At 51.4% G+C, this 15935-nt stretch overlaps 1 protein-coding gene across 1 annotated transcript in view; it reads left to right on the forward strand.

The window, feature by feature from the left end:
- The window catches only part of KAZN (kazrin, periplakin interacting protein), an 84770-nt gene extending 69194 nt beyond the window's left edge, over nucleotides 1-15576 (forward strand). Inside the window, exons 4-7 of the mRNA XM_040263981.1 lie at nucleotides 6292-6481; nucleotides 8540-8670; nucleotides 11570-11620; nucleotides 13044-15576. Of these exons, the coding sequence (XP_040119915.1) occupies nucleotides 6292-6481; nucleotides 8540-8670; nucleotides 11570-11620; nucleotides 13044-13211 (540 nt within the window). The 3' untranslated portion in view covers nucleotides 13212-15576. The remainder of the gene's footprint in view (nucleotides 1-6291; nucleotides 6482-8539; nucleotides 8671-11569; nucleotides 11621-13043) is intronic.
- Nucleotides 15577-15935: the final 359 nt, after the last annotated feature.

Raw genomic sequence — 15935 nt, forward strand, 5'->3', positions numbered from 1 at the left:
TCTTGCCTCCTCCCTTTGGCCAGCATCACACCTCTCTGCTAGTGTGAACAGAGAGGTGAATATTTGCAGCTCAAGGTGGTGGGTTTGCTGTCACATCAACAGCCCGTGACAACCCCCGTGTTGTTGGTGTGTCCGCTTCCCTGGAGGTCCCCTCTATCGCAGAATTTCACAGCCTAGAGGCCTCCAAGACTGCTGACTCCGGTCAGTGTTGTCTGGCTTCCCTCACTGCACTGCTGGCCAGCCGAGAGCAGATGGAAGGCACTTTCCCTGAATGTGTGCCCCAAGTCCTTGCATTGTAAGCAACAGAAAGCAGCTCTGGCTAGTTCGAGCACACAGGGTGCACTGGAAGGAAGTCAAGAGCTCACAGGTTCAATGGGAAAGTGGAGGGTCAGCTTGGAAATGGGCCAGAGCCAAGGCAGCTACAGCCAGTGGGGAAACCAGGATTCCATCTGGAATGGTCCGCTCAGTGACCCCTGCCAGGAGTATGAACCTGAACCCTTTGTCCTCTGAATTTCACTTCAGTTTTTAAAAGTCTAATCCAGTACAGTATATCCAAATGGCCGATCTGGGGTCACCTGCTCTAGGAGTTCTGGCTATGGCACCAGTGATGGGTAATTTCATTAAGTGACCTGCCCACAACACTGAAGACCTGAGGCAGCTGCCAGGTGAGGGGGAAGCAGGCCCTGTCCCAAATCAGGCATCATCCCTCCCCTACCCAGCCTCCGCTGGGTTTCACCACATACCCTATGCAGCTGAAAAGGGCTGCTTCACTTGAGTAAGAAAGAGTCAGAGACACAGCTTCCCAAGAAATGAACACCTCTCTTGGTGTTTGGTGACGGCACCTGAGGCTCCCACCCTTGGGGAGGGGACATCTCCTGATAACAACTCCTGGCGGAACTCGACATTCCCACCCAAGGAGCAGTTTCGCCTCTGTAGACACACTGGCTCCACGGCACCACCCTGTGGTGATGGTTTTGTTCATTTAAAAACTGTTCAGCATGCTATTTTATTGCGATACTAGTCACATACCATAAAATTCATCCTTTTATGATGTACAATTTAGTGGTTTTTAGTATGTTCACAAAGTTGTACAACCATCACCACTGTCTAATTCGAGAACACTCAGTCACTCCAGTGAGCTGTATATTCTTACTGTGCCCATTTCACAGATGTGGAAACAGGTCTGGCATGCAGGAGGCTCACCCAGACCTGACCAGAGAATTGAGAGGCAGAGCTGGGAGTCCGGCAGTCCTCGCGCTCCGTGATGGGAGGCCTCTGAAAGGACGCCCAGGTGCTGGCCTGGAGGAGACACCCCGTCTTATCAGCGAGCAGGCCGGAGACAGGGCTGCCAGCCCAGCAGTGACAGGCTTCCCCCTCACCCATCCCAGGTGCAAGGCCGGTCCCCCGGAGCCTGGTTCCTGGTGGCCTAGACTTTTGTTGTTTTGTATCAACATTGCTTCTCCAAAACAGGAAACAATTCTTAAGTTTACTGTGTACACTGTAATCAAGGCTTCTTGCCCTCCACACTGTTGACATTTGGGGTCAGAGAAGTCTCTGGGTGTGCAACAATACCATCCCTGGCCTCCACCTACTAGACACAAGTAGCACCTCCCAACTACGGGAAAGTCTCCAGGCATTTCCCAGAGTTCCCTGGATGGGGAGAGGATTCACCCTGGTGAGAACCACTCCTCTGTAGAGCAGGATGTTTCTCAAGAATGGAGTGTGGGATTCCCTCATCTTGGCATCTGTTTGCACCCTGATTGTTCAGTTCTAACACTGCCCCAGTTTGGGTCCTGCATTTTATGGCTGTGTGACCTTTGACAAGCGACTTAACTTTCTGAGCCTCTGTCCATGTATATAAGACCTTCCTCCTAGGGTGATTGTGAGATGCAGTGATGAGGGATGAAGGTAGGCTCACCATCCACCAACAGTGGACGTTAGCTGTTCTTACTGATGCTGGAGACCATCCTGTCCTCAGGCCACCCCGAGATGAAGAGTTGTGGATTCTCGTGTCCTGTCTACTAGCAGGTCATAGTGTGACCTTGAATGGCCTGGGCCTTAGTTCCCTCACATGTGAAAAATGACAGCTGTCACATGCCCAGGCAAGTCTGACACACTGAGGACCAGTGAGAGGCAGGGTCGAGTGGCAGGGGGACAAGGGTGGTTTTGGTTCCTTTTTTAACAGCTGTGCTCTGGGTTGGCGCCACCCCTGCCCTCCCTCTAAGGAAATCAGCCTGGCCACACAGCACACCTCCCAGCCCTGGACCACTGCCATCCTGGCCCAGCAGACCAGCCCTTGCCCACAGCCAGCTCCAAGCACTGGGCCGGAGGTCAGACCCCCAACCACACGTGAGGGTCAGAGCCTGCCCCAGCCTGACGTTGTCCCCCATAGGGCCTCTCTCCACCCTGTGGGTTGGTTGGAGAAGATGTGCGCCCAGTATTGCCTTATCAGCTCTTTCTGGTGCCTCCACGCTGGACCCACTGCCACCACATCCTGGGATCTGGGACAGGGTCACAGTGGTTAAGCCCAGGAAGATGGTCGTCGAGTCCGCTTGTAGCCAACGTGATGACTCTTTAGTGCAAATGCAGCATTTGTGCAGCTGGAGTCCACCCGAGCATGACCTTCTCATGTTTGGTGGAAAGGTTCCTGCCCTGAAATCCTCTCAGGCTTTGGCGGGAGAGAGATCCCTCAGGAATCTTCCCCACCCAGGGATCAAATCCATGCCTCTTATGTCTCCTGAATTAGCAGGAGTTCTTTACCACAGTGCCACCTGGAAGTCACTTAAGTCGTGTCCGACTCTGTGCGACCCTCTGGACTGTGGCCTGCCAGGCCCCTCTGTCCGTGGGGTTCTCCAAGCAAGCATACTGGAGTAGGTTGGCATGTCCTCCTCCAGGGGATCTCCCTACCCAGGGATCAAGCCCTCGTCTCTTATGTCTCCTGCATTAGCAGGGGGGTTCTTTACCGCCAGTGCCACCTGGAAAGCCCCTCAACAAGCACAGATCCCTTGATAAGCCAGTGAGCCTCACTCGCAGCATCCCTCATAGGTCAGGCCACCTCTCTGACTGGAAACACAGCCTGGCCTTCAGGCAGTTAGGAACCTGGGGGGGAGGAGGGCAGGGCTCCATACTCCTCTTCCCTTCTACTTCCTGGATTATCCAATCTCACAGAGGCATAAATAATCCTAACAGCCTGCTACTGTTGGACAGCAAACCAGACAGTATCCTGGGCCTTCCTGTGAATTATTCCATGTCTGGCTCCTACTTGTGAAGTAAAAACTGTTTCATAATAACAATCACTGACATTTACTGAGCCTTTTTTTTTTTAAACCATAGGCTAAGTGCTCTCCATAGCAACCGTGTTTCCTCATCAGTCAGACAAGGGTGTGAAGGCACAGGCGAGGGGCCTCTCTCAGGATCCCCCAGCTAGGAAGTGGCAGAGCTGGGCTCAGATCCAGGCTGTTGGATCCCAGAGCCCAGGCTCCAAGGTGCTATACTAGGCTGCCTTGTCCCACAACTCCAGGGGGGCGCACTTACAGACAATGATCCCTCTCAGTTCCCCAACTTACTGTGAAGACCCTGAGGCTCAGAGTGGTGGAGTAACTTGCTCCAGATCACACAGCAAGTCAAATAGTCGAAATGGAGTTTGCACCATGTTCTGTCTGACTTTTGTCACATAAGGGTGTTTGAGCCAATTCACTAGTTCCCAGGAGCTCAAAACTGTGGGTTCAGGGTGTCCAGCAAGGCGTGTAGGCTCAGAGAGAAGAGCGAGCTCCTAGTGTTGAATTGCATTCAATGGAGAAGATTAGTAGAGAAATGTACAGATTGCCACCAAAAAGAAAAAAGAGAAAAAATGATCCAGGGCACCAACAAGAGAGAGAGTGTGTATGTGTGTGTACATGCAAATATTTTAAGTTAGACTTTATATGCCTCATCTGCAGTTCACATCTCTATTTTGCTCAGTCTTGGAGATTTAAACTCATGAGTGGACAGTTTGTCACAGGTTCCTGTGCTCAGAACTCACAGACACACCCGCCCTCTCCTGCAGGACTAAAGGTAGGCTCCTCCACATTGTCAGGCAGTAATAATGCCAAGCTGCCTGCTGAGTTATTCACAGAAGGTGCTGCTCTCAGGCCTAGACAGAGGTGAGGCTCTACCTGGGAGAAGGAAGCCAGGTAGGAACAGGAGAGTGGTCCTGCCCAGGCCTCTTTCTGCACTGCCTCAAGGGGCTGGTCATTTCAGGTGGTGACTTGGACTTCCCTGTGCTTTCCATGTGCGTGGCTGGGGGTGTTTGCAAGAGGGCAGAGCTGAGAGTTAGTTAGCACTGATGGCAGGCTGAACGGGTGCTCACTTCCCACCAGAGTCCACCTGTAGGGCAGCCAACTACACAGAGCAGAGCCAGGATGGAGGGCTGGGAGGCCAGGCACACAGACACCTGGAGAGGAGAGCAGATGTGGTCCCCAGTGAGGCACGCTGGTCCAGAAAACGAGTCCATGATGCTGGTGGGCCTGCTGCAGGCCTGTGGCAGCTCCAAGACACACCCAGCCTGGCTCCTTCCTTCAGTAAAAGGATTGCTCCATTGTTCCTGTAGTAAGTGAACAGCACAGATTCCCTGGGCTGTCTGTCTGGACGTGGCAGAGACCTGCTTCCACTCTCTCTGCAGTTTTCCTGAGTGCTGTACTCGTTATGCCCAGCCCCAAGCCAGGTGCTAGGGATCCCGAGGTGACCAGCCACACCCTCCTCTCTGCCTCATGGATTCAGAGTCTGCATCACTTGTGCTGGCTATTTCCTTGCCCCAGAGAAGGGTGGGCACCATAGACAACCATGGGGCTCCCAGGCTTGGGGCCCAACTTTGACATCGTGCCTGCTGTGCACTGTTGGAGAAGTTACTTAACCTCTCTGAGTTCTAATTTCTCCTCTGGCAAGCACAGCTAATCCTGCACTCCCTACTTGAGACTCAGGGCTGTTACACTTGAGCACACGACTGTTTTCTAAACCAGGTAGAGATTATTACCTGGCTGGTGGATGAGGAGCTGACTCCTTCAACTCAGCCTCTCTCTGCCAAGGGGGTTTATATTCCCTGGGGGCTGGCAGTGGAAGGGGAGTGATTTCATAGACTCCTGGGGTATCCAAGCTAGAGACAGCCCTAAAGATTGGTCCAAGCTTTTCATTACACAGATAGGGAAACTGAGGCTCAGAGAAGGCAATGCTTTATCTAAAATAACACAGCTGGTCAGTGTGATAAGGCTGTATCAGGCTTTAGGCTAAGGACTTCATTTCTCAGTGACTCTTTTTCTCTCCCTGGAGGAGCCCAGGGTCTTGGGGTATGGAAAGTTCTGGAGCTAGACAAAAGATGAGATGAAGTCTTTCCATTTCATCTGTGTTCATATTAAGGGTAAAGCCAGCACTCATGGTGGCTCTGCCATCTGTTCTGTTAGAGCCCATGGGCCCCTCCCCTGGCATGAGCCTGGGGAGTAAGTGGGGAAGCAGAAGTTGAATATGATGGAAAGTACACATTAATACATTCCTAATATGTACCCTTTTTCCCCCCTGAATAATTTGGAACAACTTCTAATAAGACCCCCTATACCCTGGTGGGGAGCTGACCCAAAGCTAACCCAAAGGTCTATAACTTCAGTCACGAGACAGAGAAAGGAAGAGCTGTCTGACTATTCGTCTGCCCAAACTCATCCCCACACCTGTGTCCCGGGTTTCCTTCTCATGTGTTCTCATGGAATCCTGGGAGCCAGGCTGAGGGTCTGCCCTGTTCCCAGCCTGTGTTGCATAGCACCTTGTGAAGGAGACATCACAGGCTGAATTTGAGAGGCGGTAAGGGGATAAAGGGTCAGGAAGAAGAAGGGCATGGTAACCCATTCAAGTATTCTTGCTTGGAGAATCCCATGGACAGAGGAGTCTGGTGGACTACAGTCCATGGGGTTGAAAGAGTTGGACATGACTGAAGCGACTTAGCACAAGGGAAAAAAGGCAAAACACCACTTTCTTACCATCTCATTCAAATCCCAACTGGTCCTCAGAAAAACCAAAAGAATGGGTGCTAAGTGTGTCCTCCATCCCCCTTTGTGGTCTGACTGTGTGTTGGGAGGAACTAAGGGATGACTAACACCAGAGCACACCCTAGGTGATGTGCTGATTGGCAGGTGGTGCAGAGCTGGACGTGCCCTGGTGTGTCAGATGCCTGGCTTTCTCAGGATGGTGGGTGATGGCCCAGCAGTAGGTGGAGAGGAGTCCTCTTGATCACACGGTCTTCCTCCTGTTCCCCGGCTCTCTCCCCAGGCCAAGCAGTCCTTAGCCACACTGACCAAGGACGTCCCCAAGCGGCATTCACTCGCCATGCCCGGCGAGACGGTGCTTAACGGCAACCAGGAGTGGGTGGTGCAGGCAGACCTCCCGCTGACCGCAGCCATCCGACAGAGCCAGCAGACTCTCTACCATTCACATCCCCCCCACCCTGCGGACCGGCAAGGTGAGTCCAGCCCAACCTGGCCCAGCCACGTCTGTGGAGACATCTCAGGAGGCGAGCATCTCTTTACACACTGTCGCTGCTTTGGGGGGGGGGGGGGTGGGGGGCAAAGGCCATGGCTCAGGGTAACTGGAAAATCAGTGATGGACCTCAAGTGCAGCTGGACACCAAGGTTCAGACAATATCTGGGCCTGACTCACGCCGTCTCTCAGCTCTGCCTGCCGACGTGTGGCCTCATCTTCAGATGACCTCTTGCTACAAAGCAGTAAACAGTCCCAGCAGATTCTGGCTTTTAGGGCCCCTGCAGCTCTAAACTCAAGAGGAATCTTTCTCTGTGTGCATAGTAAATCCCAAAGGACTCTGATTGGCCAGCCAGGGTCACGTGCCTATATACAAACCAATCACTGTGTCTAGGGAGTGGTTACACTGATTGGCCACCCCTGGACCAATGGCAGTGTTGGGCCGTGGATACCGTGATCCTCCCGTCTGGATCACATGGGCATCCTTTGGCGGAGGAGACATTGAGAGTTCCTTGACTGACAGCTCCAGGTAATCACTGGATGTGTGGGAAGGTCAGAAATAAATGTTAGGGGTGTTTGCCCCAGGCACTGGTGGGGAGAGGGGCTCAGCCTCTGGTCAACATCTAGACTCACTGGCTACAGTACAAACCCCAAACCCCTCTGCACATCTGCAGCACACTTGGCTCCATTTTTTTGTCCCTCCTTTGAGTGGCATTTATGTGACAGGTGCAGATTGGAGACAGGCAGCTGGCTTCTGGAGCCTGTGGTTCCTGCTGTCACCTAACTAGGAACCTAAGCTTCTGACTCCAAAGGCACCCACCCAACCCTACCCCACCCACTCCTCCATAGGGCCCCTGGCAGCAAGAATCGCCTCTCAGTAATGTAGCCCTCACTGCTGAGGTGCTGCCTGCACACCATAGGCCCTCAGTCTTGTCCAGCAGTAAGTGCTTCCTCCATCCAGGGCCAGCACCTACAGCCAGGAGAGTGATCTGCTGGAGGGACTCTGGTGGGCTTAAAGGCATTCAGCTGCTATTAACTGAGCACCTACTACATGCCAGGTACCATGAGTTCTGGGGTTGGACATGGATAAGAAACCCAGAATGCCCACCCTCATCAAGCTGGCATTGTAGGCGTGAAGACAGAAAACATATGTAACTAAATTGACAAAGTATGATTACAGATCTTAGTTCAGGGAGAGAAATCAACGGAAAGCAGGTGCTTTGATGGGAAAAAAAGAGTGGGGAGAGCTGATAATTGGGTGGGGAGAGGTTTCTCTCAGGTCAGGCTGAGACTTGAAGGATGAGAATGTGCCCTATGAGCAGCAGGACCAGGGAAGGCTGAGGCAGGAGGGAAAGAGTGCACGTCGGGCACCATCCGAAAGCTGGTGGGACATGAGCTGAGGCTGGGTGGAGGTGGGCAGGGCTGAATCCCTTTGCTTGCAGGAGGACCGCATTTCTACCCTCTGGTAAAGTGAGAGCGGTTGCCTGGCTCTCACTGCAGTGAGGAGTGGAGGCCATCTGGGAGACTGCCATGGTCTGCTAGGCAAGAGATAGTGGTGACCTGGGCTAGAGTAGTGGTGGTGGAGCTAGAGAGAAGTGGCCAGATTTAAAGCTGTGTTTGGAGGTGCTGCTGCTGATTGGCTGTGGAGTGAGGGAGTGAGAGAGAAAGAGGAGCCAGTGGTGGCTTCAAGGCTTCTTGCTTGGGAAGCTGGTATTAACCAGCTATTAGGATTGCACCAGGTCTAGGTAACATCCAGGCAGTGGGAGCATTGTGAAAAGCAATCACCAAGGTGCCTGAAAACTTTGCTCTTCTCTTCATCCTGGTTAGGAGAGGGCTTATTGGATCCAGGGACTGGAGATTCTTGCCAGCAGCAGCTCTCTGGTGATGCGTGGGACTGTGGAATAGAGGAGCAAAGAGCAGAGCAAGTCTCTTCTATATGTCTCAGTGCTCCCATCTGTATAATGGGTGGAACAACCTGCAAGGCAGTGAAGGCACGGATATCCTCTCCCTCCCCCACTGACCAACTGTCCCTGCTTTCCAGCGGTCAGGGTGAGCCCCTGCCACTCCCGGCAGCCCTCTGTCATCTCCGACGCATCTGCCGCCGAAGGCGACCGGTCGTCCACACCAAGCGACATCAACTCCCCCCGACACCGGACACACTCCCTCTGCAACGTAAGGCCAGCAGCCGCAGGGCCCAGGCCGTGGGCCCCCCCTTGAAACCTCAGGGGTGGGGGTGGAGGGGTGAAGACCTACCCACTGTTTCCTCTTGTCCACCCAGGGAGCATTCTGGCGGAGGCATTTCCTGTTCTGTTCTTTCCTTTTGCAAGAAGAGATGGATGTGGGGAGAGAAAGAAATGAGGCCTGTTGGCTCCTTGTGTCCGGGAGGGCGAGGAAAATCCAGAGGAAGGCGGGCCTGGGTCGGACACAGGGGCTGAGCAGCCTGGGCTTACCTGTGGTGGACTGTGTCTGGGACCATGGGCGTCTCCTCCCAGACTACCTTCCGAGCTCGGGATCTCACCACCACCACCACTCCCATTTCCCTGTAGAACCAGCTCTTGGTCCTTCATCCAGGAATCAGCCAGACTTTTTTCTTTTTAATTTCCAGGAGTTTTTGCATGTTTTGCTTCTGGAGAGGCATCCAGTGAATTTGTTCTAAGTTTGTTTACTTTGCTTATTTAATCACATGCTTTTTGATTATATACTGGGTCCCAGCTACCAAGAGGTGCAGGTCAGTAGCCATATAACTCTTGATGACTGGTGGGGAGACAGGCTTCCCAGGAATGGGGGTGGTGAACAAAGGCAGGTGGGTCAAGCATCTGAGGACAGGAAGCCTCCACATGAAGGCTCGAACATGAAACACTGGGGTCAGGGTATGGGGACCACTTTTCATGTTTGTTCCATCATGTGGTTGATAACCCATGGGGGCTCCCCTGCCATGTCCTAAAGACACAGCAGTCAGGTCTTCCAATGCATGGACAAGCTTTCTCAAAAACTGTTTATGTTGTTCTGTTAACCAGTGAGATGGATAATAAAAAAGAAATGAGGTGGCTATGGTGGGAGAGGAAGACAGAATAACTGTTACTTGCCAGTGGGGTGATTATCTACCTGGAAAACCTCAAGAGAATAACCTGAAGTCATTACACTGATAATGAGAAGTATATATCAGTGTTGGTACAATATCAATTGATAAAAATCAGTAACTTTTCTATATCAGTAATCATAATGGAAGCAATTTTTTTTTCCAAATCTACAGTAACAATGAAAAGCACTTAATAGCTAAGACTAAACTTGAAATGAGTTGCCTCAGCCTGGTGGTGTGGGGCCAGAGACTGCTGGCCAGGGCCTCTTGAAGCCACATGAGGATGGGAAGGGGGCCTGAATCCCACTCAGGACTGGGATTCTGTTTTCACTGGGGCTTGAAGGAAGCAATCTGTTCTTCTCTTGTTCCCAGGAGAGAATTCTGGTGATAAAGGCTGTCCTGACAGAGCCAAGGCAAGGAAGGTTTGGCTGGTAGAGGGGCCTCTGACATTATTGTCTTTCTGAGGAGTCACTGCTGAGTTATACCTACAGCCAGCACTGCTGTTCATTCTTAGTGTGGGCCAGATAGCCTGTAGTATCTGAGCACACCTCAAATAAGACCTTCCCAAGGGCCATTATTTTGTCTTCCCAATGGGGCTTTGACAGTCAAAATGCCACTGGGAAATCCACCCTGCAGAAAGTGTTCTTTAAAGGCCTCCTGAATTGCATTTGGCTCAGATCTAGCCTTTTGTGCAACTTGGCCTTGGCACATAACCTGCTGCTACAGAGAGCAGGTCTGGCATGTTTATTCCCAAGCTCACTTTACACAGGGCCCTGGGCAGTGGATGCTTTGATAAGCCAGTCTATATGTAGATATTTCAGTGGGCTCCAGCCTCATTCTCTCACCCATAAATTTGGCAAAGATGGCCCTATACAGAACCAACCTACCTTAGCTGCCTGGCAGATAGAGAGATTCTGTTTGCAAACCTTGAGATGGGACTAAAGACTAAACTACTGTTTGCTCCATCCCTGCCCTCCCTCAACCACCTTCATCCCCCATCTCAACAGATGTGCATACAGGTAAGCCAGGAAGAACCTGAAAATAGCTCCAGGTGTAGCTCTGTTCGCAGGCATCTGACCTGATACCTGCAAGAACAGCCTGGCCTGGAATAAGCAACCCCCATCCTTTCATGCTCTGGTCACTTATTTAGAGCAGAGGTGGGGACTCAGCATAGAGAGGCTGGAGAAGATGGATATTCACTCAGGTGACACATGGTTTGTTTCTTGCCTTTTACTAGCAATTCTGGAAATGAGCACTAGAAGTCACCCTAGTAATGACTTTTGTAATCCCAGTGATCTATGCCCCTACCCCAGGCAGGGCAGATTGATTCTGGGATATGGTGAGGCTTTTGCACACTCAGAGGAAGGAGCACTAGACCAAGAAAAAACAGATGGTCTTGAATTTGAGTTGTAGCTCTGGTTTTAATTAGCTTTATAATGTTGGACTGTCTGGAACCTCTCTGTTTATCTGTAAATCAGGCTAATGAGCCCTGTCCACCCCTCTACACAGTAAGACATTTATTGTGTTATTTGTGGGGGAAATATTAATAAGAGGCTGCATAGTGTCACAAGTATTCCTGTCCCCAAATTCTTTATTTTTGTGCTTTTCTGTAAAGTTATACTTCTTTATAAAAAGCACCAAGGGTAACCAACTTCCAGGTTTAACTCAGTGGGTCAATTAGGAGAGGAACTTAGAAGCCTTTGAGTGACAGGTTTGTTGGTCAGAGGGTAATAGGGGTCAAGAAGCCAGAACAGGCAGATCACCTCAGGGCCTCTGGCCAGGATCCAGGCAGCATCTCCATGAACCCGAGGTACCATGATTGAGCCATTGGGAAGTGTCTGCTTTAGGGGTGGAGGGTGGATTCCCCAGAGGCAGGGCAGTCCCTCAGGGATGACTTCCTTCCACGGAAAAGCCCACGCTCCACGGGCCACCTCTGTTCTCATATGTTGTGTGTCTCCGCTGTTTCATCTTCCTCCTCTTCTTTGGCTACAGGGCGACAGTCCCGGCCCAGTTCAGAAGAACCTGCACAACCCCATTGTACAGGTAGGTGTGCCTTCCCTGGCCACTCAGGCCCTCCTTGCACCCTTCCTTGACCGTGACTTCACTTGTTCCCCTGGGCCCTCAGCATTCCCACATCCATACTTGGGCACCCAGGGCAGACAGAAGTTAAGCCACAACTTCAGTCACACGTGGGTTGGTGTATGAGCTGGGCTCAGCACCTGGATTTGCCCTGTTATGTCCTCTTCCAGATCTGTGGACCTACTAAGAGCATCCCACATCCTCCATGCAGCCCTGTTGAGTGTCTTCTCCTGGCAGCCACAAGCTGGTGATGAGGGCCTTGGGCTCTTTGGACCTCTTGCTGCGGGAAACTTTTTAAAATTCATTTTTAACATTTCAGTACACTATCTTAAGAGCGAGGAAGGGGCTGTAGGGAGGAAAACATGGACATGAGGATCAGAGGGGTTCTCCGAGGTCAGCTCTCTAATCCTGGGGTTCCCACACGCTGGTCTTCTGGACTGCTTGTCTGCACCAGGGTCTGCCAGTGAAGATTTTCCTATTGTAGATTCCTAGGCCCTTCACCCTAGAGATTCTAATCTGCCAGGTTGGGGTGTAGGGAAGGTGGTTGGAATTAAGGTAATTCTGATGTGGTTCGAGGAACCATACTCTAACCTCCACCTTTTTGACCAATAACACCACCGTGCATCTTTGTATAAAATACTTGACAGTTTGCAAAGCTGCAAACCCATAGTTATCCTGAGAGAAAGATCTCCTCCTTCTCTTCATCATTGTTTTTGTCATTATTAATAATCCCTGCATCACAAGATGAGAAAACTGGGCTCAGAGAAGGTGGGGGCTCTCCAGGTTTCCTCGGGGAGTGACATAAGATCAGAACCCAACCCTGGCCTCCCAGCTCTACCGAGGCGAGTACTGCTTCTTGTCAGTACTATACTTGTCAGTACAAGTATAGTACTTAAGGTCCAGGGTCTTTGCTCTTGGCTGACATGAAGCTTAGGTTTTCTCCTCCCTGGTTGTCCATGTTCTCCTGACGCCCCCTTTTCCAGAGGGCTCATCTCATGGGCCCTGTGGCCAGCCGTGGCAGCATGCATGGATGCGCTTCTGCAAGCCCTCTACAAGCACAGGACGGCTGTGGACAGCACACTGAATTTAAATTACAGTACAAAGCCCAACAGCAGCTGTCATGAATGCTTATTATGTGCCAGGCGCTGTTCCAAGCGTTTTTTTATCTTCACTTTAGTGACATCCTCATGACAGTTCTGGGTGGGTCCTAGTGTTGTCCCCAAGAGGTTCTGTAACAGGCCCAAGTCCGCTCAGCGAGTGAGGGGCAGGCCCTAGCATCTTTAGCCACGGATGTCCCCCCACCCCCACCCCTCCCTGTCTTCCGCCCCAGCTCAGCTTTTCTTTGTTCTTCTCCCCGCCTCATCCATCATCTGGCCCGACTCCGCAGTCACTAGAGGATCTTGAAGACCAAAAACGGAAAAAGAAGAAAGAGAAGATGGGATTCGGCTCCATCTCGCGTGTCTTCGCCAGAGGGAAGCAGCGGAAGTCCCTCGACCCCGGCCTCTTTGATGGTACCGCCCCTGATTATTACATAGAGGAGGACGCGGACTGGTGATAACCGCCTCCCTTCGCCTGCTGCTCGGCGGGCGTGTCTGTGCGTGTGGACGAGCGTGCGAGCTGGGGGGTGGGGTGGGGGTGGGGTGTGCGGCTGGGCGTGCGTGGTGGTGCGTGTGTGCGCGATCTCTCGCACACGTGGGCGCGGGTGTGGCCGAGCCTGCTCGCGTGGGCCCCTCCCCTGCGTCGTCACCTCTGTAATTGATGTACATACTACAACCGTGTGTGAACATGTCAACTCTCTGTTGTCCTCGGAGCGATACAGTTGTGTTGTTAATCTGGGTTTTTTTTTTTTTTTCCCAATGTTTTTTTTTTTTTCCTTCTTTTTGTTCGGTTCGTTGGGGGATTTTTTTGGTCCCTTTCCCTCCCTGCCTTTTTATGAAACTTGAAAACTTGAAGGACTGCTGTGTATTTGTAAATAACAAAACTATTGTGCCCTCTGTGCTTGTAAATGTCCCTTGTCCAAACTGCTACTTCGGAGCCCGTCTCCCTGAGGATGTGGTCTGTTTTTGATGTTTACCCCCCTTCCCACCCCACTCTGCCCCCCCTCCCTCCAGTGTGAACGCGTGGGACCAGACCCTTTCTCGGGCACACCCAAGTCACTTTAACCCCAAAAGGCCATCGTCATCAGGGTAAGGTCCACTCTCCACAGAGACTTGCAAGCCTGGCCAAGGGGCCCTGCCCTGGCTCGGCTTGTCAGAGGCCAAACGGGCTCTTTTTAATGGCCTGCCAGTTTTTAAATTGCGTTGCCGTTTCTTTCTTTACGGGGAAAAGAAAATTGTTCCGTTTAATTTATTTGCACAAATGCAGAAGACTTATTCTAGCTAAATTATTACATAAATATTGGAATGTATATTTTTCCACGGGGGCGGGTGGGAGGCGGGTTCTCTGTTGATTTGTCTGTTCTATGATCATGCTGCTGCCAAACTGTGCAAGGTAGAGTTTAGGGTGGCCGGAACCCAGGGACCATTGGATTTCCAAGCTTGCTTTTTTCTGTTGTTCTTCTTCTCTCTCCCCCATTGTCCTGCCCCTGCATGGAAAGTGCGCTCCGCCTTTCTCACACCTTGAGCTCTCTCCAGGCCTTTCTATACATATTTATTTATCTGAAAGAGCACTGACCTCAGTGAGCAGAGCGCCTGATGTCGTGGTCACCTTCTCTTGGGTCTGTGTTTTGAGAGAGGCTGAATACAGGGCAAGACAGCCGACTGCATGACCACAGGGTAGGACCCCAGGGACACTCAGCCCAAGTGGGTTCCCCAAGGGTCATGGAGCAGCCCCCATTCCTCCCTGCAGCTGTGTCTCTCTCATCCTTGGTTGATTCTGCACATGGGCCAGGCAGGTGTCATGGGGGAGGCACCCGTCTCAAGGGGGAGGGCTGTTGGAGACACAGCATCCAGCACCTCTGCCCTCCCTATTCTGGTTGGTTCCTCCACCCACACCTCACGGAGTCTCTTGTGATTCCTCAGGCCCTGTCCGCCAGCTTGTCACAGCAGCTTGAGCCCACTCACCCCAGGAGAGAAGGGCTGGCAGAAACGCCTGCCTATTTGGGGAGCAGTGTTGGTCCCAGTGAGGCTTCACCAGCAAAGGAACTGTGAGCATTGTAACACCAGGTGATGGAGAACATGTGAGCTTCTAAGCCAGGGTCTCCCATGGCCTAAAACTAGCCTTTCCTTTTCTTCTGACCTGTGAATTCCCGCTCTGAACCACCTTAACTACTAACAGCTCAATTCACACACCCTCTAAACAACAGTAGTTGCGCTTTCTGCTAACTGTAACGTTTGCAACTCTTACCAAGAAACAAAGAGATTTTTAAATGCTGAAGCATCTCTTTATCAGAAGGGATAGGATATTTTTTCCAAAGTCTCTAAAACAGAAAAGCCCCAGTCGGCTGCTCCCTTTCCTTCTGACCTGATGGGGTTGGAAAAGGTATCTAAAGTAGGCAGGGTACCTACTAAGGATCTTTCTGGGCTCTGTTGGCTGAGCCATTTCACCGAGCCTGGCGGCAAGGGAGAGCAGCTAGAGTGAGAGAGATTTTAGGAAATGCTTTTCTCCCCCCATGAATTTTTTTTTCTCTTTTGGTTGATTTTTATTGTTTTGCCCTTTACTTACAAGAAAATATGGTTGCAACCCCTCCTGGTAATAATGATTTAGTAGTTCCTTTTCATTTCAGTTTTTGTAAATTAGGAGATAATTCTAAGAGTTACTAAGGATGATTTATTTAAGAGAACTACGTCAAATAGCGAATGAGTTATGGGTAACATTAGATGAAAATAACCTTTCCCGTGGGAAAGGTTTCTTGAAGGCATGGATGCAAATATAAAATATAAACAAAAAAAAATCTAAATAAAGCTTATTTTAAAATATGATCGAATTCTATGTTATTTGATTGCTTCTATCGTACTCCGGGTGGGAGGCAAAGCCCGGCATGACCTGCCCCTTGGAATTTCAGGGCTGGGTCCTGTGGGGGTGATGGGAGGGGCCGAGGAAAGCTGGCTGGATTCTGGGCCCATGGAGGGGCTGAGGCTGGGGTGGCCTCCCAGAAACATCTCATCTTTGCCACCCTGACTGTAATTTGGAGGAGCTATCAGCATCCAGGGCTGCCCGTGGTCCTAAAGCACCACCTCCAAGCCTGGCACCCTGACCCTGCATTCTCCAGCCCAGTGGCCCCAGTCAGCTTTCATCTGCTTCCTTCTCCCCCCAGCACTCCTTCAAAAGACCCAGAGCG

Source organism: Oryx dammah, unplaced genomic scaffold (genome assembly GCF_014754425.2).
Source record: "Oryx dammah isolate SB20612 unplaced genomic scaffold, SCBI_Odam_1.1 HiC_scaffold_21, whole genome shotgun sequence".
Lineage (NCBI taxonomy): Eukaryota > Metazoa > Chordata > Mammalia > Artiodactyla > Bovidae > Oryx > Oryx dammah.